General features: G+C 36.1%; 1 protein-coding gene across 1 annotated transcript; it reads left to right on the forward strand.

Moving 5' to 3' along the window:
• The first annotated feature begins 764 nt into the window (after positions 1 to 764).
• On the forward strand, positions 765 to 23,041 carry psmb5 (proteasome 20S subunit beta 5). Its single transcript, XM_056479107.1, has 3 exons — positions 765 to 1,007; positions 5,009 to 5,315; positions 22,247 to 23,041. The coding sequence occupies exons 1-3, from the start codon at positions 792 to 794 to the stop codon at positions 22,531 to 22,533; spliced, it is 810 nt and encodes a 269-aa protein (XP_056335082.1). The 5' UTR covers positions 765 to 791; the 3' UTR covers positions 22,534 to 23,041.
• Positions 23,042 to 23,408: the final 367 nt, after the last annotated feature.

A 23,408-nucleotide genomic window follows, 5' to 3' on the forward strand; every position in this document is an offset into this window, starting at 1 on the left:
AACCAGGCTGGTCAGGCTGGTTTTAGCTGGATTTAGCTTGTCATTTTCCACCCTGACCAGCTAAGACCAGGCTGAAAATGGCTGGAAACCAGCCTGGAAACGGCCAAAACCCCTCTAAAACCAGGCTGGTCAAACAACTAAAACCAGCCAACCAGCCTAGGCTGGCTTAAGCTGGTTTTTTCAGTAGGGTGGTTTGACTCCCGGTTGGGTCAGTTGACATTTCTGTGTGGAGTTTGCATGTTCTTCACGCGGGTTTCCTCCAGGTGTTCCGGTTTCCCCCACAGTTCAAAGACATGCACTATAGGGGAATTGAAAAAAACTAAATTGGCCGTGGTGTATAAGTGTGAATGAGTGTGTATGGATGTTTCCCAGTGCTGGATTGCAGCCGGAAGGGCAATTGCTGAGTAAAACATATGCTGGATAAGTTGGTGGTTCATTCCCCTGTGGTAACCCCTGTTGAATAAAGGGACTAAGCCAAAGTAAAATGAATCATTCACAGCATTAGCATCATCATTGTTGTCAATCAATCTGTGACTTGAGAAGATACGTGTAAAAATATGAATTAATTCCCTAAACGATCATTGTCAGCCTCTTTCATGGATCGTTTAGGGAATTAATTAATGTTTTTTGAGCATATTTCGTTTGATTAAATAGCTTGACTCCCAAGTGTGGCATTTTTGCTGTAGTTAGTCATCCTGAGCGTTAGATGGCGATGTGGTTCCATAATGTTTCACTTACTCACACGTAACATACAAAGAAGCAGACGCCGCTTCTGGTCAGTTTTCTAAAACATGGCGCTGTCTAGTATTTTGCGGAATGAGTCTGCGGATTTTTCAGATCAATTTGACCGGTCTTTTGCTCACGGATGTGGCTTAAACCAGACAAATCTCGGCTTTGGAGCCGCTCTCGGTGACAGCCCAAACTTCGCCGTAAAGACTCTGGGTGAAGACGATGAACCGGAGAGAAAAATTGAGTTTCTTCATGGCACGACCACCTTAGCATTCAAAGTGAGTTCATTTAGCCAGCAGCTAATAGCATTTAAAGGGTTTAAAAGCTGTGGATACTTCCTTACAGATAACTTATTTTACACATAACAATTATACAATCAAGAGCATGTGTCTACTGCACTCATATTTACAGTATACTTGATGTGTGTGTGATGAAAAGGAAAGGGCTCAATAGACAAGTAAATATAACATGAGGCTGTTAGTTTCAGTCACTATGTTTACACCGCTGTCTACTCCTTTAATCTTTTTTTTACGTTATTACATTTGATAAATGTTTTAATGAGTTCTTTTTGGCGTGTAATTATTGAAGCAGAGCGCCCCCATTTTGTTTTACTAACAATAACCGCAAACGAATGCGTCATAAACTGTTTTAAATTTTGTTTATAGCTCTACGAAGTCTGCAGAAGTGTTTATTAAAAATGCAAAATAGGATTTATTACAGTATGGATGTGTACATACTCCAGCTTTGCTTCATTGTGTAAAATTAAAGTCTGTCAGGATAAGACCGATAATGACACAGCACCTAATGTGCTTTTTGTGGCCTACATAGACCACAATGCATGTGTTGATTATTGTACTGACACAATTATTACTAGAACGGAGTTTGAGTTATTGTCAAATGTGTTGGCTATATATTAAAACTATGACAGTTTTGTAAAAGTTGCCATTTTGCCAGACCTTTTTAGTTGCGTAATTTTATTTGAATAAGTGGCACTTAATATATTATAATTAAGCCTGAGTTAGGGCTGAGCCGATAAACAGTATTATATCGAATTGCAATAAAATTGATGTCAATAACAATGATAAGCTGTGATTTTTTTATTTTTTTTGCTCTATATTGATCTAAGAGCTAATCACACAACAGAAATGTGCAACAATGGGAATCTAAAAGTGTGTTGATATTAGAGATGTGCCGTTTTTTTGGCCACTGAAAATTTGTTATCCAAAAATATGTTATGCCATTTAATGGATCCTCTAAATTTTGTGGCTTCAGTCATTGTTGGGGTACTTGACTTGTTAAAACTGGATGCATTAACAACTTGTATTGAAATGTATATTGTTATCATTCAATATGGAGATTGTATTTTTGCTATATCGCTCAACCCTAGCCAATGACAGTCTATTAGTTGCAAAAACTACTAATAATTTTTGAAGTATCATTCTGTTTAAGTTGGTAAGTTTGAAGTTGGCTTATTGGACCGTGAACTGTAATGTAAAAAAAGAAGCAGACGGGATTACATTAATCTCATTTGTGCTCATGATAGAACTTTAAAATTATTCATGGATATGATGTACTGTAATTAAAGGCATTGTTCATCCAAAAAAAAAAAATTTTCCTGTTAATTTATTCACCCTCAGGCAGTCCAAGATGTAGGTGAGGTTTCTTTCATCAGTTCGTTTTCACCAAAATTATGGTGCAAGTCATCAGCTTTGAGCAGAAGTGTCCAAACTCGGTCCTGGAGGGTCAGTGTTCTGCCAAGTTTAGCTCCAATTTGCTTCAACACACCTGCTTGGAGGTTTCTAGTATATATAGTAAGAGCTTGATTAGCTGGTTCAGGTGTGTTTCATCAGGGTTGGAGCTAAACCCTCAGGGACACCGGCCCTCCAGGATTGAGTTTGGACACCCCTGGCTTAGAGAGTCAAAAAACCATAAAGGCGCAAATTATTACCTGTGGCTCCTTATAGTACATTGAGGTCTTATGATGCAACACAGTTGGTCCATGCAAGAGACTAAATATTATTTCTGAGTACTATTGAGTCAGAACATGACATTCTTGCATAATTATGCATGTGTTGTTAAGTGACGGTTTACAATTTAGCAGGAAGAGAAATATGTTTTCATCAAAATGGTCCATTCCTGTGCTTACCCCGAATGCTGGAACCTGTATTAAAATGATAGTGTGCACAATCCAAATCTGGAAAACGACAATTTAAATTAAAATGTCACACACATGTTTTCAGAGATGCTCGGTTCTGTTATCAGTAGTAAATTTTCGGTGTACGGTGGCTGAGAGAGCTTAACACTCTGCAATTTAAGAAAGCACATGCAATTACAAAAAACACTAGCAAATTAAGAAACGATCTTCACCAATTTGACAGCACACGTGTTGCAAATTCTCACAACACAAACAAATGAAATGCGCAGCAATTGGTCACAACACAAACAATTTTGCCAGCCCTGAACAGTGTTTAACTGACAAGTGAATTTTCACATTTGCTTTAAAATATTGATGGATTGGAACAAGTCGTCCAAATGAGCTCTGTTTCAGAGCTGCAGTCTACTTCGATAAAAATGCCACATTTACAAATGAGGTTAAAGCCATTTTACAAATACATTTACACTCTACATCACCAGTGTCTATTTATATTAAGACATTTACTTTTTAAACCTAAAATTGCAGAATTTCAATGAGCTTAGAGAATTTTCTCATTCCTAGAAAGTTTTTATGCCTATTTGCCTTATTATGCTATTTTATAATCATGTAATTGGTAGGATAGAATGGTCTTACAATGACAAAAATATCACTTATTGCAATCATTTCTGTAACAATATATCACACAACAATTTTTTTTTTAATCATGACTGGCCTAACGGGTTTTAGATTTACCTGTTTTTTTTTTTTTTTTTTTACTTTCAAAATTGCAGATAGCTGTTGACTTGCATTGTTATAGATCTCCAAGAGCCAAGATTTAAGCTCAAAATATTTCTTAATTTTCTGCTGTATAAAAAAAGTCATCAATATCTTCGATGCAGTTTTGCTCCAACCTTAATCATACGCAGCTGATCTAGTAGTGTCATGTAGTCTTGAACACCTTGATTGATTGGATCAGCTGTGTTTGATTAGGGTTGGAGCAAAACTGCAGAGCTGCAGCCCTCCAGGAATTGAGTTTGAGACCTGTGGACTAAAGGAAATAAAGTAATTTAAAGGTCCTGTGAAATTAAAATACATTTTTATTTTGTTTTTTTTAACTAAAGATTTTTTAGTTAATAATAATCATTATAGTCTTAAAGATATCTATCAGCTATAGTGCTCCAAAACAATAACAAAACTCCCATTCAGGGGATATAATCATCCACAGCTTGTAGTTTGTCACTTCTGGCTAAATGGATAAAGAATTTTTTTTTTTTACATCACCTCAAGCTGCGGTCACACTGGGCTTTGTGTGAGCGAAATTCTGTCGTACTGCGCTGCGAAAAGGGGTGGGATTAAACAAGATGTTTAGACATTAAAAAAGTGAGCGATTGCTCCATGTTTTACATTTCTGTCCAGAGAGGTCATGTTTTGATCCTTGATTGGTCTCGCGCAGTCAAGTGATGCGATTTCGCAGGTCAGAGTTCACCAAGCTCAAACTTTGCACCGCAGCAACCTGTGAAACTTGACGTATGACCTTGCATTTCCAGTCTGACGCATTCGTGTGCGTATGAATGGAAGTCTATGGAAAGAAAAGTCAAGTGAGACCGCAGCTTAATACTTCTGTTTCTCATTAAATCTTCAGACCAATCAAATGCTCTCCAGTATCTGACATGTCCTGCCCCCTTCAAGATGCTTCTCATTTGCTTTTTAATTGATGCACTAGATCTCAACCACTCTCACTGGCAGAGCTGTGATTAAAAACAAAATATTAATGGCTGTTTTTTTAAAGGGGAAGAGCTACATTTCCTGCCCTGTTTCTCTTGAGTTTAGGTAAAATTTTCAATAAAAATACACATTTCAAAGCAGTTCATGGGACCTTTAAATATTTTTAGTTTTGCTTTAAAATATTACACATTTTTGCATTTGAACAAAAATGACTAAATGGCTACTTTTGAAGGACTCTCAATGGACCAAAAAAGCTTTTATATAGCCAGATGGTTTCAGCATCTGCCAGCTATCCGTTTTACACCAACCAGCTACACATTGGTTCCTTGGTCGCCTTGGTTTTCATTTTCTGTTATTAAATTTAAAGTAAAAAAGTTCAATTTGCAAGCTTCACCAACATATTTGTGTCATCTGTCTCAGTTTCAGCATGGTGTGATTGTGGCTGTGGATTCGAGAGCGACCGCGGGCGCCTACATCGCTTCACAGACAGTGAAGAAGGTGATTGAAATCAACCCGTACCTGCTTGGCACCATGGCAGGAGGAGCAGCAGATTGCAGCTTCTGGGAACGACTGCTGGCCAGGCAGTGTCGCATTTATGAGCTCCGCAACAAAGAGCGCATTTCAGTGGCAGCTGCATCCAAACTGCTGGCTAACATGGTGTATCAGTACAAAGGCATGGGCCTCAGCATGGGCACGATGGTCTGCGGCTGGGACAAAAGAGGGCCAGGTAATTATCATATGCATGTGTTGTGTTATGTATGTGTTAGTTGTAGCTTGATTAAACCGTTTTATTTTTTATCATATAAATAAATTGGTTAAATGGTTAAATTCCATTCAAATGGGTTGAAAGATCATATAAACACTTAATTAAAAATTTAAAAAGATTAATTAATTAATTTTTTTGTTTAGCATGTTTTGATTGATGTCTTTTATTGTTATAGTTCTTGTTATAGTTCTTATTGTTATAGAAAAGTGATGTAACAGTAAAATGTTCTGGTTTTGCCATGAAATAGCCAGAGAAGCTGATATGGCAATAAATTCGAAACTCTTTCTCTCATCTTGTTTTGATTGAATTCATTCGTTCATCTTTAAAATTGAATGTTTCACTCGTTACCTAAAGTTTTTTAGGTTTTTTGGTAAGGCCTTCAAAATGTAGGTTGTTTTCACATGACGTCATTGATGATTCAGATGGAGGAAGTGATTCTCCTACATAAGAATCGCTATCAGAACATCAAAATATTTCTGTTTTATGTTGTTTATAATTGTTTAAATCGTCCAAAATAAGAAATGCCGAACAGCTTTTACAGACTTCCAAAAGTTTTTGCTCATAAAGGGGAGAAAGTTCAAGAAACCGCCTGAAAAACAGAAGAAAACGTGGCATGTAATCAACATTTATTTAATACATCCATGTGTACAAACCTTTTTTTGAACACGATAATTAGTTTGACAGCACCAATAAATATTAAATACAGGCCAAGCTGTGTGTAAAAATATGTTAATATGTTTTATAAAAATCAGATTCAAACACCACCACACTTATACAAAATCCAGGAGATTATTAATAACGTACCCTGCCATATAATTATGGTGGCTTGAAAAGCCAACATACTGTTATCTATCTTAAACTTCTTCTTCTTCTTCTTCTTCTTCTTCTTCTTCTTCTTCTTCTTCTTCTTCTTCTTCTTCTTCTTCTTCTTCTTCTTCTTCTTCTTCTTCTTCTTCTTCTTCTTCTTCTTCTTCTTCTTCTTCTTCTTCTTCTTCTTCTTCTTCTTCTTCTTCTTCTTCTTCTTCTTCTTCTTCTTCTTCTTCTTAGACTAATTTCTAAGTGTATCTCCTCCTAGGCGTTTCAAGCTACATACTTTAAACTTTCGTCAAACCTTCAAACTGGTCTGACTCGGGTTGCTATATCTTTTCTAACTGATCCGACCTTGGGTTTTCCGAAAAACGACCCAGAAAAATCCCAAAAGTCCTATTGACTTAACATTGGGTCAAACTTTGTGAGCTCATAACTCTGCATCAGACTGTCCTACAGACTTCTAACTGGACTCATTTAACTCAGTCTAGCCAGCAGCCAATAACTGATGACTTTTTAACTTACTAGCCACTCCCTAGCAACCACTTACAGCACCCTAGCAACTGTCCCATAGACTTCCATTGTAAAAGACTCCCATTTACTTAACATTGGATCAACCTTTGTAAGCTCATAACTCTGCATCAGACTGTCCTACAGACTAGAGTCTGGCCTTATTCAACTCAGTCTAGCCAGCAGCCAATCACTGATTACCTTTAAACTTACTAGCCACTCTCTAGCAACCAATTTCAGCACCCTAGCAACTGTCCCAGAGACTGTGACTAGCTTTTCTAACACATGCTAACAGTTTAAACTTCCTACTGACATGCTAATCTTGCTAGAAAGGTGCTAGCAACACGATAGTGACATGCTAGTCATGCTAGTAACATGCTAATTCATGCTAGAATCATGCTAACTACATGCTAATTCATGCTAGAAACAAGCTGACTCATGCTAGAATCATGCTAGTAACATGCTAGTTACATGCTAATTAATGCTAGAATCATGCTAGTTACATGCTAATTCATGCTAGAAACATGCTAATTCATGCTAGAATCATGCTAACAACATGCTAATTCATGCTAGAATCATGCTAGTAACATGCTAATTCATGCTAGAATCATGCTAGTAACATGCTAATTCATGCTAGAAACATGCTAGTAACATGCTAATTCATGCTAGAATCATGCTAGTAACATGCTAATTCATGCTAGAAACATGCTAGTAACATGCTAATTCATGCTAGAAACATGCTAGTAACATGCTAATCCATGCTAGAATCATGCTAGTAACATGCTAATTCATGCTAGAATCATGCTAGTAACATGCTAATTCATGCTAGAAACATGCTAGTAACATGCTAATTCATGCTAGAAACATGCTAGTAACATGCTAATCCATGCTAGAATCATGCTAGTAACATGCTAATTCATGCTAGAATCATGCTAGTAAAATGCTAATTCATGCTAGAATCATGCTAGTAACATGCTAATTCATGCTAGAATCATGCTAGTAACATGCTAATTCATGCTAGAAACATGCTAGTAACATGCTAATTCATGCTAGAAACATGCTAATTCATGCTAGAATCATGCTAATAACATGCTAATTCATGCTAGAATCATGCTAATAACATGCTAATTCATGCTAGAAACATGCTAGTAACATGCTAATTCATGCTAGAAACATGCTAGTAACATGCTAATTCATGCTAGAATCATGCTAGTAACATGCTAATTCATGCTAGAATCATGCTAATAACATGCTAATTCATGCTAGAAACATGCTAATTCATGCTAGAATCATGCTAATAACATGCTAATTCATGCTAGAATCATGCTAATAACATGCTAATTCATGCTAGAAACATGCTAGTAACATGCTAATTCATGCTAGAATCATGCTAGTAACATGCTAATTCATGCTAGAAACATGCTAGTAACATGCTAATTCATGCTAGAAACATGCTAGTAACATGCTAATTCATGCTAGAATCATGCTAGTAACATGCTAATTCATGCTAGAATCATGCTAATAACAAGCTAATTCATGCTAGAAACATGCTAGTAACATGCTAATTCATGCTAGAATCATGCTAGTTACATGCTAATCCATGCTAGAATCATGCTAGTAACATGCTAATTCATGCTAGTAACATGCTAATTCATGCTAGAATCATGCTAGTAACATGCTAATTCATGCTAGAATCATGCTAATAACATGCTAATTCATGCTAGAATCATGCTAGTAACATGCTAATTCATGCTAGAATCATGCTAGTAACAGGCTAATTCATGCTAGAAACATGCTAATTCATGCTAGAATCATGCTAGTAACATGCTAATTCATGCTAGAATCATGCTAATAACATGCTAATTCATGCTAGAATCATGCTAATAACATGCTAAATCATGCTAGAAACATGCTAGTAACATGCTAATTCGTGCTAGAAACATGCTAGTAACATGCTAATTCATGCTAGAATCATGCTAGTAACATGCTAATTCATGCTAGAATCATGCTAGTAACATGCTAATTCATGCTAGAATCATGCTAATAACATGCTAATTCATGCTAGAAACATGCTAATTCATGCTAGAATCATGCTAATAACATGCTAGTAACATGCTAGTAACATGCTAATTCATGCTAGAATCATGCTAGTAACATGCTAATTCATGCTAGAAACATGCTAGTAACATGCTAACTCATGCTAGAAACATGCTAGTAACATGCTAATTCATGCTAGAATCATGCTAATTCATGCTAGAAACATGCTAGTACCATGCTAATTCATGCTAGAATCATGCTAGTTACATGCTTATTTATGTTAGAATCATGCTAGTTACTTGCTAATTCATGCTAGTAACATGCTAATTCAGACTCGGCTTTTTAAGCCACCATAAAGTTTGTCCTCAAACTTTAATATCTAGTTGCTGTAATGAAATCTACGTCTTGTTTCGCAATAATCCAAGTCTTTACTAGTGTTTCAGTTGAATAAACACCCGTAACGTAAACATCAAGATGCGCTGCAGCGGTGAATGTTTGTTAATAGTAAGTTCATTAACAGAACAAAAAAAGAAAAGCAACCCTTTTGACAAAACTAGATGGTTATTATTGTGGAGCACTTGTTCCCCCTTGTAAATTAAATAAATAAATAATAATTTAGACTTTGCGCCGCGGTTTTGTATGCTTTCAGCTGATACTTTGCGATGTCTGGAAGATATCCGCATGGGGAAAAACTATAGTAATTTGTAATAAACATTTTTTGAACCACATAGTAGTGTATATTGTGTATAACTCTGTTAATAAATGCTACCGAATACTGTAGTATAGTAAACAGATAAACTGTAAGAAATACTGTAACGTTAGTGTAAACTGTGGTGCATTATGATGGTGTATAATTATAGAAACTGAAGCCTATTTAATATTTTGTTTATTACTACAGTAGTGTCGTACCACAGCAACAATATAATTTCTACTACAGTTTAATTCAAGTAATTATCTTTAGTATGCTTCTAATCACTTTAGTATTTACTGTAGTATTTTTTCGTGTAACCCAATAGCTTATACAATATATGCCGCCTCAATGAGGGGCAAATATATTTTAGTTATTTTAACCTATAGCTGCTCTTACTATGTCCTTAAAATATTATCATCTTATCCTCAGATTTGTCATCTTTACAGGCTACCTATTAAGTTGGATTTCATAACCATAATGTTAAATTACATAAAAGTTATCATATATTTGATTCATATCATTGTATATTAGATTATGTTAATAATGTAATGTGACATTTATATATAAATTATATTTATATACAATTTATATTTAATATACAATGTTTTTATAATTTAACAAAACATTTTTTTACATTTTATGATAAAATGTCATGTATATATTTTAGAATTTTTAATGTATATAGAAATGGAACATGGCTATGATTGTTATGTCATGCATCTTATGCTATTGTCAAATACTATTTATAGTAATAAATATGTGACTTTTATACACACACACACACACACACACTTTGGCCTGTCAGATATCAACTTATCATGCAATACTCGGAGATCTCAATAAGTTTATGCCATTGCAATATATATTTACAAATTCACAGATAACGTTGAAGCAATTTTACAATGACATTTACATTTAACCTCACTGCTGTCAAAGGTAAATGTCCAATTCTAAACCAATAGGACGTTTAATAGTGCATATAATAGGACATTTACTTTTTTAACATCAAATTATAGAATTGAAAAAACCTTAAGAATGATAAGTATTTCTTATAATGCGATTATATCATTATATAATCAGTGGCATAAAATGATCTCAAAATGACAAGATTATCACTTATCGTAACAATTTCTGTGGCATTCTACTTGTTAAATCGTGACATATGAAATACTATTTTCGGGTCCTAGCCGCTACTCACTTGAATTGAGAAAATATTCGTTTATGGCCACTTTTTAGTCATATCTCACATTGAAGTGAATTTTAAATAAAGTCATAGTGTACACATCAGTCTCTGGACTTGCTGCGTCACAAATACCAAAATTTTAACAATTTATAAAAAAAAATCACTTTCTGGCCATCTGATATTAGGCAAGGTTATATAGATTACGATCATGATTTTCGAAAGTATTACACCGCTTTGTAAACGTTTATTATTACCATTTGATGTGTGTCCCCATACAGTTTGATATAGCGCTTGGACTCGGAAGCCACTTCGTGTGATGTCACACTTAACGAGCTGATATACCACACAACAAAAATTCCTTATCGTTACAGGCCTACATACAGTTGAGGACAAAATTATTAGCCCCGATTATTAGTAATATTTAACGGATTAACTGATTACGGATTAATTTCACAGCATTTCCTTTTAATATTTTTTCTTCTGGAGAATTTAGATCTTTACATTAAAAAAAAAACATTTTAGGTCAATATTATTAGCCCTCTTAAGCAATATATTTAGTTGTCTGCAGACCAAACTAGTTATACAATGACCTAATTACTCTAACTTGCCTAGTTAAGCCTTTAAATGTCACTTTAAGCTGAATGCTAGTGTCTTCAAAAATATCTAGTAAAATATTATGTACTGTCATCGTGGAAAAGACAGAAATCCGTTATTAGAAATTAGTTATTAAAACTGCTATGTTTAGAAATCTTCTTTAAACAGAAACTGGGGAGAAAAAATTATTCAAATTGAACAGGACTAATAATTCTGACGTCAACTGTATATCACACACACAAATGCATGCATACATGAATTATGGTGGTTGCTTTTGTCGTAGTATTGCAATATATGACATTATATGAACATTATTGTAATTTCATGCAAAAATTCCATGGCTATTCATATATCTCACCTGCTTGATATGCTCGTATAAAATGTTCCAGCGAGCCCTGGAACTAAGGATTATGCTAATTATATATCGCGTAATGCTGTTTACAATAATGTTTGCCTTTAATTAGGTGGTTTTCCTCTTTCGCTTTTACTCTGCTTCCATCAAAGGCACTAAGCAGAAATATTCCAGCTGCAACCTGTTTGCATCTGGAATAGCTTTGTGATGCAAAAGATTGTCAGAAGGGACCACAGTTTTTTTGCGCCATTTATGTTTTCAGTGATTGCTGCAGTTGGCATGGGGACAAATTATGTGATTATTTTCTCTGCTGATTTGATTCTCCCTTTCTGCTGGAATAGCTTTGTAAAAATAGCTCTATCATCATAATTTCCTGCCAGTCCCCAGCAGTAGCCGGAATCTGGATTTAATATGCAGCACTGTGACTTTGTTTTTAAGATGCATCACAAAACTTGCGCATTAATGGACTCTGGAGACCTTTGCTTTTCTACACCATGATTGATGTCCATTTTTTCTTAATTGGACGTTGCATTTAGATCTATGAGAGGCTTTTAATCTAATGGTCTTAATGGTGAGCTCTGCCCATTTTCAGTTCATTCTGTTGCTTCCTAATATGAGGAGTGCAAAGCTAAATGAAGCAAATACTGACTGGAAAAGACAGAGAAATTACTGCTAGAAATTGCAGATCGTAAGCAGACCAGGCAGTTGTTTAAGCCCATTCCGACAGATGCATTTTTAAAATAAAGATATTTAGAATTTGTACATTTTTTTTTTTTTTAGTATCGCTCATGTACTTTTATTAAATGTTTTTATTATTATTAATATTATTTTTTAATTTTTCAATATTATATCATTCTATATTATATTATTGTATTTATTAGATGTTGTTGTTGTTGTTGTTATTATTATTATTATTATTATTATTATTATTATTATTATTATTATTATCATTATTATCATTATTATTTAATATAAAACATTACTACCAACATTAACTTTTTAATACCTGTTTCTTATTATTAATATTATAGTTTGTTTTATATTATATTATATTATATTATATTATATTATATTATATTATATTATATTATATTATATTATATTATCGCAATTTTATTAGATAAATGTTGTTATTATTGTTATTATTAATCATTCTTATCAATATTATTATTATAATCATGATTATTTAATTTAAAACATTTACTTTTTTAATATGTTTTTATTATTAATTTTATTGTTTAATTGTTCATTATTATATTACATATATTTTTGATTATTTTTATTATATAATATTATTGTAATTAATTGTCAACATTAATTTGTTATTATTTATAAAACATTTAAATGTTTATATTATTAATACTAGTAATATTAATATTATGGACCTGAGTGTGTATATTTGTTGCAATGCAAACACGCATTTAATATTTTACTAATAATGTGAATGTAATTATGTAATTTGTGCTCATTTCTATTTAATATTTATGAATATTATATAATATTAATGATGTAATTTTTCTATGTTTAATAATAATAATAATAATTTTTATTAAAATATAAAGAAATTGCCGTTGTGCCGTGTATATAAAATTATTATAAAATTTATTTATTTAATAAATGTATAATTATAAATGTAATGTAATAATCCTTGTAAAACCTGTATTTGTCATGTCTTTTAGTTTTAACAACACACACGCACATAAAGATAAAGGACTGCTACAAATTGCAGATGGTAAGCATGAGTGTGCAAAGCAGGGATTAATTTGAGCTTGTACCAGCAGATGGCGATGCAGTGTCCTGTGCTAGTGATGCATTTCTCAGCTGCAGACACTGAGGTGCTGTAACTGCTCTACATCAGGGCCAGTGTGTTTAAAAAGGCCCTGCACACTGACACAGTAATGGGAAATCAATATTCCGGTGACTGTGGGCCAGGAGGGAGCAGCACCATGATGGACGCGGCTTTCAGACAGGGCGATCAGGTCGCATGCAAAGTCGCGTCAGCTCGATCAATTGAGGTTTATGCGGTGACACAGGCCAGTGTGGCTCTTCCCAAAAAACAACCTTCACCTGACAGGCTAACAAATGTACGTGGTAAATATTCCAGGCAATTCTGCAAGTAATGATTGCTGTTGGAAGTTCAATAGCAGCACTGGCTGTTACGATGCGTTGTGATTCAATAGAGAGGTAAATGTTGCGCAAATTAAATCAATCTTGATTAAACAAAGCACATTTACTGCTTTAACAGTGTCTGGCGCTCTTATTCCTGTGATAAAGTGTCTTAAGTCGCTGTGAGGAATAAATTGAACACAAACTGTGATATGGTTCTGACAAAAGATGCTGATAATAAAATTTAATGCAGTGCAGCGTCCGCCGAGACCACTGTTGACGCCCCAGAGCTTTAGCCTGGCTGTTATTGGAGCGCCGCTTCCCTCTTTGCTGCTTGAGTTATGGCACGGTTTATAACTGCTATTAAGATTCGTCTCAAGTGATTCAGTGACAAGGGAAAGTGTGAAGCGCATGTAATCTTTGACCAAAACAATCCTGGGGGGTCATATGTTTTGTGGATAAATCGTTCTGTTTATTTATTAATTAAGCATTGAGCTAAATATGATTTTACATTTATGCAGGCATAAAATGTCACCCACATTTTTATGTCATAGGATGCTGTAAAAATATTTGTAAAGTAACAATTTGCTGTACTTTGTGATTCATGTTTATTATTATTATTATTATTATTATTTATTTATGTTTTTTAATTGCATTACAGGACCCTGATGTTTTTGCCAGCAAGTATTGATGTGTAAAGTTTGAAAAAGTGACTTTTATTGACATTTTTAATAGTTGGATGCGATGCATTGTCTGTTAAGGTGCTGTAAATTAAGATACAAAACCTTGCATTTAACTGCCTGTACATCATCTGTTATTTTACAGAAGTAATTCTCTCTATATTATTTATTATACAATGTTGTTTCAAACTAGTACAACTTTAGTAATAGTCACTTTGATTAAAATGTACAGTTGAAAAAGTCAACAGAGCAGAGATCTACATCCCACAATACAATTCACCAACGTAAAAAAACTGTAAATCATAAAATACGGAACCTGTTAATTAACGAATATTTTTTACAGCATTAACACTTATTTTAGTGTTGTTTGTTGATACGCATACATGTTTGTTTTTGTGAAATGTGTGGACATTACATGGGTTTTCATTGTTTTTATACTGTACAAGCTGTTTTTTTCTATTTTTTTCTTCTAACCTCACCCTACCCCTAAATCCAACCCTCAAAGGAAACTGTCTACTCTTTTACTTTATGAACAAAACTCATTCTGTGTGATTTTATTAGCTTTTGGAGAAATGAGGACATCAGCAATGTCTTCATATTTCACCACCTTGTAATGTGCGTGTCATCTGTGTCATTATGCAGATGTGTGTCCTGATATGTCACAAAAACATGTGTGTACACACACTATGCATTACATTTTGTTTAAATGTTATTGTTTATGTACGTTTTAATTGATTCATCTTTATATATTTTTTGTTCTTTGTCAGACACTTTTGTGGTTGTTCTAATAAGAAGATAAAAACCCTAATAGTTAAATAATTAAACTGTTTACTTGAAATTTGAATTAAAAAGCTACACAAAATAGTGTTATCTTTCTTTTTAAAAATCCTAAAACTAAAATATTGCTAAAATAAAGCTCAGTAGAATAGTTAAATGCAAGTATAATCTAAATAGTCTGTTTTAATATTTGAATTATTTAAAATATTTCATGTATTAAAATAATTTATGAAAATACATGTCTCTTTCCCAGTACTGGATTGCAGCTGGAAGGTGATTTAGGCAGTCATGATTTTCTGACTGAATATCTTAAATACCTGTTACCTTAGTAAAACTTTTTTGTTGTAACCACTTAACTCAATTTTTCTTTTCTCCGTTAGCACTCAGATCATTACAAGCCTCAATTCTGGAAAAGTTTTTAATCTTGTGATCCACCGAATACATTCAAACAATCCATCAGTGACAGTTTCTCTAAAATTGTGCTCAATTTCTCTAAAAGCAACAGTGATGACCCGCATCCTTTCTCTAATTTCAACTCCTATTACACGTTCCGCACCTGCTGTGAAAATATAGGCAGTGTCTGTCCTGCCAGGAGCTGTAAACATCAGCAAGACTGTTATCTCAAAGACGAACCGAGTTCTTTAACTGCTATCTTTTCATGTTCTGCAGACGTGGACCGCCGATGTGCATGCATGCTCGCACGTCTGTACACACGCTTGCTTTTGCTTTCTGAGCAGCTGCTCTCATCAGCGGCACTCTTAACCAACCATGGCTGTGTGACAATCAGCAGAGCAGTCAGCCAATCACCTGTGTAGATGCATTCCTTTTGTCTGGAAGTTGCCATTCATACATGCAGACAGCCTCACTTTCAGTCTAGCACATCTAACTGCCTGTCACCTTTGTGATGGAGTGCAAGGAGCCGGGCTGTCGTAACATATCCTGCGATCGTTACCGCTTCGCCGCCTCTGCTTTACGAGGGCTCGCAAATTCAAGTGCCTTTTTTGTTCACCTTTACATCCCCACCCTTTCTCAGTGACTCAGGTAGCATGCGACGACCGTTGTGTGATGAAGCGTTCCCAGGTGTTGTATGTAAAAAAAAATAAAATAAAAAAATAAAAAAACGGTTAAAAAAAACAACAGTCTGTTCAAGTACCCTCGCATTTGGCTCCTAATGAGAACCGGGTGCCTTGCTGGTGAAAGAAGACGTACTATTGCATTTTTAACCTGTTTTTTGTCATCACACTTGGGTCTACAAAATGCCAAATTACCTTGCATATTTTTAGGGAGCTGTAATGTTTATCAGATCGAGCTAACGACGCATACAGAGGGTGTAAATTGCTTGTTGAAGACATCTGAGCTTCACTTTCTTTAGAATGTTCTTAATGTCTGTGAGCTCATTTGGGGGATTGAACTTTGGTTTAAGTTGGCAGAGTACAAAAGGAATATTTGAGATTACTTCTGATTTAGTACTAGTGATCTTTGTGAGTTGGGAACAGATGAACTCGCTCATTTTTTTTTATAGGGGGTTTTTACCCAATGAGGGTGCATGGGGTATAATGTTAACAAGTGTGGCTTGTTTAATACGAAGCGATTATTAATGGGTAAGTGACATATTTCATGTTCTTTTTGGATTAGTTTGTTATGAGAGTGTCTAAACAGCTTAATGACCGTCTCACGTTCTTCCACATAAAGCAAATCCAGACTATTGTTTTCAATCTCCGTTGCCTTAGAACTTTGATGTTTTTGTAACTTTTTGAAGTATTAAAGTTATGGTTCACCCCAAATATTTCAATGCACTCATTATTTGCTTATTCTTAAGTGGTTACAAACCTTTGTGTTTCTTGATTCTGCTGAACACAAAAGGAGAAATTTTGATGAAAGCTGAAATCCTATAATCATTGACTTTCATAGTGGAAAAACAAATACTATGGAAGTCATTATAGGGCCAAACAGAATCTGCGGACATTTTTTGCTATTTATGCAGAGAATTTTGTTAAAAATCTGCGGATTTATACGGAATGATTGTAGAAGTATCATAACTAAAAAATTTATGTATTAAGTAAAAAGTAATACCTTTTTAAACTTTAATGTTAACAATGAAAGATCCACTTTATTTGGTAAACAAAGCAAGTCTCTCATAATATATCTACTAAAAGAAAGAAAATATTACTTTACAAACTGTATTGTAAATAAATATGAACATTTTCATATTAGTCAATAATAATGCTGAAATTAATTTAAAAAACTGAATAAATATAAATGTACACACATTTATTCAAGTAAATAAACAGAATCAATGATGGGCTAAAAATCTGCGGAAATCTGCGCGCGTAGATTCCATGTGGGCTTATTGGTTATCAAAATGTGTTCTTTCATGTTTAATTGAAGAAAATCACAGGTTTTGAACAAGTGTAAGGGTGTACCCACACTAGGCATGATTGCCTTGAACTGTGCCGGAGCGAGATTGTCCGTCCCCTTTCCCCCTTGGCCTGCACTCACACTGCAATTTTTCCTTCTGAGCATGCTTGCGTCATTGACTGTTCAGTTATGCCTCATTCACACTAGCAGCGACTTTGTAGCTGTCTGAATCTCTGGGTATGACCTGCTGCAAACAGGTATGTGTAGGTCTACAGCACGGAGAATACAACCAAACTCTGAGCGAGCTGAGAGAGGATCACGTGATCTCTACTGGTGCTCCAAAGTCACTCTTCATTTACATAAAGTTAAATGATTCTCAACTTTATCATGTCACTCGTCGTGCCCACTTGGTCACCAAGGGTTGCTGTTGCTCACCTAGATGCAGGTCGCTAAAAGTAGCTCACTCTCTGTTGAAATGAACAGCTGCTTGTTGCTTTGCCACTGCGAGTCGCTCGTAGTGTGAATGAGGCTTTAGAAGCGCTCTCGCTCAGTACAATGAAGATTGCTTTAGTTATTGTTTTGTATTAGTTTAAGTATTTTGGGATGCGATGACACATTCAAATCTTTTGCTGAACAGATCCACCGCTTTTGATGCTCGAAGTCATCGCGCTGCACTTATTAGGAGGTTTGCTGAAGGTGGCAGCTGTCCTGCAGCGGAGGGTTTTCATCTTTAATAAACTATGACAGTTTGGGTGCATTGAAAAGAAACAATGATTAATAAATCCATATTAAATAGTCCTTTAAATGTGATGTTCAACTTTGTGCTCAAGTGCACTTTGCACTGACACTACTGCACCAAAGCCCAATCGAACTGCGCTCTGGCACACCTCCTCCAACTGAGCCAGGACCTGCCAACTGAACTGCATTTAGGCCTGAATCGGAGCACTCACAGTTGTCATATGAGCTGGGAAAGGGGGCTCAAATGCGCCTGGGCATGGTTCGGGTAGCCTAGTGTGAGTACACCCTAAATGATGACAGAATAAATTATTTATTTTGGGGAACTATCCCTCTGAATCATTCAGTTATCGCAGATGTTGCATTATGGTTGTTATGAGCCTATGAAATAGTTTACTCATCCTCGTGTTCCATGACTTCTGCAGAACACAGAAGACATATCTTTTGGTTTTTCTGTACAATGAGTCAATGATGTTGTTTTTGAACCCACAGTGATATTTACTGTGTGGACAAAGCACTTCAAATATTCCTTAAAATATCTTTTGCGTTCCAAAAAGTGAGTAAACGATGACTGCGTACATTTTTGGGTGAACCATCAGATCACTGGTCCATCTGCAGCCTGATTTTGCTGGAGCACAGATGGAACATAGTCACCATTACTGTGGGAGCGTGTCTTGTCATAGCACAGCCTCTTGGCACTTAAAACCTGCCTTGAGGTGATCTGCTCCTGGACCAGACAGTGACCCACCAGTTCATCGAATGTGATCTGCATCGTCCATCATGTCTGGTGAGAGGTCGGGTCTTCAGATATAGATCAATAATTAATTCTGGTGTTTTTGGAGCGATCGATGGCGCCTCGGGCAATGCCACAAGGTGGACACTGTGTTTGCCTGTGCCTGATCAGCAGTTTGTTTTTAGATTACTTAAAGGGGTCCTATTATGCCCTTTTTGTAGTACACGTTGTTATTTTAAATGTTCTCGTAAACATAAATGTAACATAATGTTCTCGTTAAATGTAAATTTTAAAAGTATTAGGTGTTCCTGTGTGTCTAAAGTTTTAGTTCAAAATGCATCAAACATTTTTTTATACTGTTGTAAATGCACTTTTTTGAGAAATAAGATTCTCTTTAATGTAAAATAAACAAATGCCAAAAGTTCACACTCAAAGTTCACATGGGGTAGAAAAAGCATGTATATCACTACATTAGATTGGTGAAACACTTCCATCAAAACTGTTTTTGTTCCATGTGGACGATAAAAACACTGCCTACGTTTACATGGACATCATTAATCTAATTCTTTTCCTTAATCTGAATAAGACAATAATGTGATTAAGGTGTGTACATGAGTTGCTTTTTGAATGTTCCTTTCATGATCCCGTATTACATGTTCTAGCACATAATGCGTTTAACGTCATTGTGTCACCATGCTATCCACATTTTCTCCAGAGTATCGTAATTTTGGGTGTTTCATTTTTCATTTGTTGACTTTATCTGCATTTTGGCACTTTCAATTTCACTTTCTTTCTGGAACGTTTCATGCATGCCCACTCGTCGACAGACGAGATATTGGATGCGACTATTAACTGCTGGAAGAGTGAAGTTTTAATGGAATTTGATTTATGGGAGAAAAAAATTGCATTTTGCGATGCAGGTGTCTGTGGTCCTTTACTGACTCAGCAGGTGCAGAGAATAGTGTCAAACTGTGTGTGTGTAGACTATCCTGTCGCAAAACATGGCGAAAAGTCCTACATGGCAGTAATAGTTTGATTGAGGTGTTTACATTTCTGTACTGCACTTCAATAATGTGACTAAAATCAGCATACTCCACATGTCTTGATCCGATTTCTGTTCAGTTCGATTACGACCTTAATTGGATTAAATTAATCAAGAAATGCTGTTTATATGGTAGACTCTTTAATCAGAGTGTTCTCTTAAGGCTGATTTATACTTCTGCGTCAAGCGCACGCGTATGCTACAGTGCAGCCTACATGTGGACGCATAGCCCCTCGCCGTAACCGTCGGCGTCGCTGACGTGCACCTCTCAAAAAATGTAACGCGTACGCGAGCGCAACCTCTGTGATTGGTCGACTTGGTATCGCTGACGAGTGTGGGCAGATGTGAGAGCCGCGTCAGCGTGATGCAGCGGGTGTTTACAAGTGTTGAGTCCTGTGAAGGAATTCCGGATGGAGACTGCTGTTTTGTGTATACCTTATGATTAAAGTTGTTGCACGTCCGCTGGTTCCCACCTCAAAATGAGCGAATTTGAGCCGCTTGTACATTAAGGAAGCGTTCAGAAAAAACAAAACACCAGCGAAGAACTCGACACAGCGAAACATAGACACCTACTGCCAGCTAGCGTTTCGGAAGTGTATTGCAGAGCAACAGAAACAGCGCACAGAAGTATAAATGCACGACTACGTGCAAAGGCTTGCGCCATAGGTCACGCAGATCACTTGATGCAGAAGTATAAACCAGGCTTTAATTGAAATATAATCTGATTTTTGGTGTCTGTGTAAACATGCTCAATGTCGCTTCCTCTATGTATATATGTAAATAATACAAATGTAAGTTTCTGCAAGTGTGGAAACCAATATACATGTTTTTTTTCTCTATAATAGATTAATTCTGCCTCTGAACTCAGTACTAATACAACACAACCAGGGGCTTTTTTGGAACTTGGGTGGGAATTAAAATGTTGTATTAGTTTAGTAGGGGCTACCAGAGGAACTTTTTCACAGTTCCTAGAACTATAAAATTGAAATGCCTTTTTTGTCGCAACATTTTTAGCCTTATGAATGCAATTTGTTGGAATAGCAGAGGAACTTTTTCACAGTTCCTAGAACTATGAATTAGAAATACCCTCTTTTTGTAGGAACATTTTTAGCCTTATGATTGCAATTTGGAGTAGTGCACAGTGGGTAGCGCTGTCACCTCACAACAAGAAAGTTGCTTTGCTGGTTCGAGCCTCTGGTGAGTCAGTTGGCATTTCTGTCTGGAGTTTGCATGTTCTTCCAGTGTTCACGTGGGTTTCCTCTGGGTGCTCTGGTTGCCCCCACAAGTCTAAAGACATGCACCAGAGGTGAATTGGGTAAGCTAAATTGTCCGTAGTGTATGTGTGGGAATGAGTGTATGGGTGTTTCCCAATGCTGGGTTGCAGCTGGAAGGGCATCCGCTGCGTAAAACATGTGCTGGATAAGTTGGTGGTTCATTCCGCTGTGGCAACCCCTGATTGATAAAGGGAGTAAGCAGAAAAGAAAATGAATGAGTGAATGAAAATTGTACTGTTTTAATTATGGTGTCCTCCATCCTCCAGTTGTTAAAGATGTTGTACGCTCTTATTGATGTTGCTGTCATCTGCCTTGCATCATTTTGCATCCTTAAACGCTACCAGTGCAACCAGGAAAATGGTCTAGGGGAAAATAGTTCTTGAGGAACCAGGAGTTCTTGTAACTGACCTCTGCAAAAGCCCCTTATGTATACATTCCCCAAGGGAAATTTAGGACTATGTCTAAGCATTTAAGGGAGAAATGCTACTTACTGATATAGAGAATATTCCCTATTAAGTGGACTTTGTACTTTTTGTTCACTGCAGATCTTTTTCATGTTCAAACAGCTACATTACTCACCAAAGGAAGTTGAAAATGTAAAAAGCATAATGTGGTCCCTTTAATATTAGAAAGACGTAAGCTCTCCTTTTGTAATTCGTCCTGCTTTTCCTTCCCGCTTTCATGCTGAAACTCCTTGTTACCCCCAAGACCGAGCTACAACTACCGAGCATCCGGCTGTCAGAAAGAAAAAAAACTAGTCAACCACCCATTTCCCATGATTCCTTCTCGCACATGTACTCACTGAAATGGATTTGACCTTGTGTTGTTCAAACCATTATTTATAACCCTGTGTTCATAACATTAGATCGATATACTGAATTCTCTCAAGTTTTTTTTTCTCTCTCTTTTTTATCGCTTTCATCTTTCGTGGAGGCGCCTGTCTTTTTAACACAGCAGGATGTAAAGCAGCGCTGATGGTCTCTCTTATGCTCTTCCTTTTTTTCTGATTGCAGGACTCTACTATGTGGATTCAGAGGGCAATCGTGTATGCGGAGACCTGTTCGCTGTTGGTTCAGGATCCATGTATGCCTACGGTGTCGTCGACAGCGGCCTTCGATACGACTTGACCATAGATGAAGCCTGCGACTTGGGTCGCCGTGCCATCTACCAAGCTACTTACCGTGACGCCTACAGCGGAGGCCAAGTCAACCTCTACCGCGTCCACAGCGAAGGCTGGGAACGAGTCTCGCAGGAAGATGTGCTTCAGTTGCACCAAAAATACCAGAGTGAGAAAGCTTAGAGCGAAGGGTTTGAGAGCAGATGAGGGAAGAGCCCACAGCAGTTGTTTCAAAGGAAAGGGTAAGACCAGTCAGATAAGGAATGAATAGCAGATATTTGATATGACCTGAAAGGCACTTGAGTTCACTTAATGAAATCATATCCGCTTCTATGAAAGTTAATGTTAACTCCTTTTGTAAAAGCCGGCTCTTCTGCGTATGGGAACGTGAGCAAAGCTGTCTCTCTTCTCGAAGTTATTTCCGTAATTTTTCTCACCCATGTTATTTGTTGAGTTTTCATCCACAGTTTCAGTAGTATTACAACCCCAGCCATTCTAGTTGCAATTGTTTATGATTATAAAATAAGGGGGGGCACTGTCTCCCAATGGACACTAACGACAAGCCAAAACTCTAGTAGTTGGCCGACTCTCACTGAGTGGGAGTAGGCTTCTGTTCTTCTCTTCTCACATGTATCTGCTGTTTCCACAGTTACTAAACCTACTCCCAATAAAACCTTGGATTTTTTTGCTATTTAAGTGTTTTTTTTTTTTTCAGGATCCTGATGCATCGGTTGGTATGTGTTTTGACGGGTATTTAAAAGTTGTATTTGGAAACTCGAGTCACGCATAAGATATGAAGGTCGTTGCACTAAATGGAAAATTATCAAACCAGCTGTATATGTAAAGTGCAGATTAAATGAAACTACTTTTCCCAGGACTACACATTCATTTGACCACTTTCCCAATATTATTTTTAGTTGGGACTACAGGATTAGTGCAGTCTTTTTATTTTTTTTTTGTAAACCTTATATTATATATTGCTCTGGGTCAGTTTCACACTAATATCAGCAATACTGTGCTTTTGAAAAAAGAAAAAAGTTTTTAAAATAAATGTTGAA

This window comes from Danio aesculapii, chromosome 2 (assembly GCF_903798145.1).
Source record: "Danio aesculapii chromosome 2, fDanAes4.1, whole genome shotgun sequence".
Lineage (NCBI taxonomy): Eukaryota > Metazoa > Chordata > Actinopteri > Cypriniformes > Danionidae > Danio > Danio aesculapii.

Excerpts from the sequence above, each read along its gene's own strand:
- psmb5 (XM_056479107.1), top strand. The coding sequence starts at position 792 with ATGGCGCTGTCTAGTATTTTGCGGAATGAGTCTGCGGATTTTTCAGAT. Across the intron at positions 1,008-5,008 it reads CGACCACCTTAGCATTCAAA|TTTCAGCATGGTGTGATTGT; the intron begins GTGAGTTCATTT and ends CATCTGTCTCAG. Across the intron at positions 5,316-22,246 it reads CTGGGACAAAAGAGGGCCAG|GACTCTACTATGTGGATTCA; the intron begins GTAATTATCATA and ends TTCTGATTGCAG.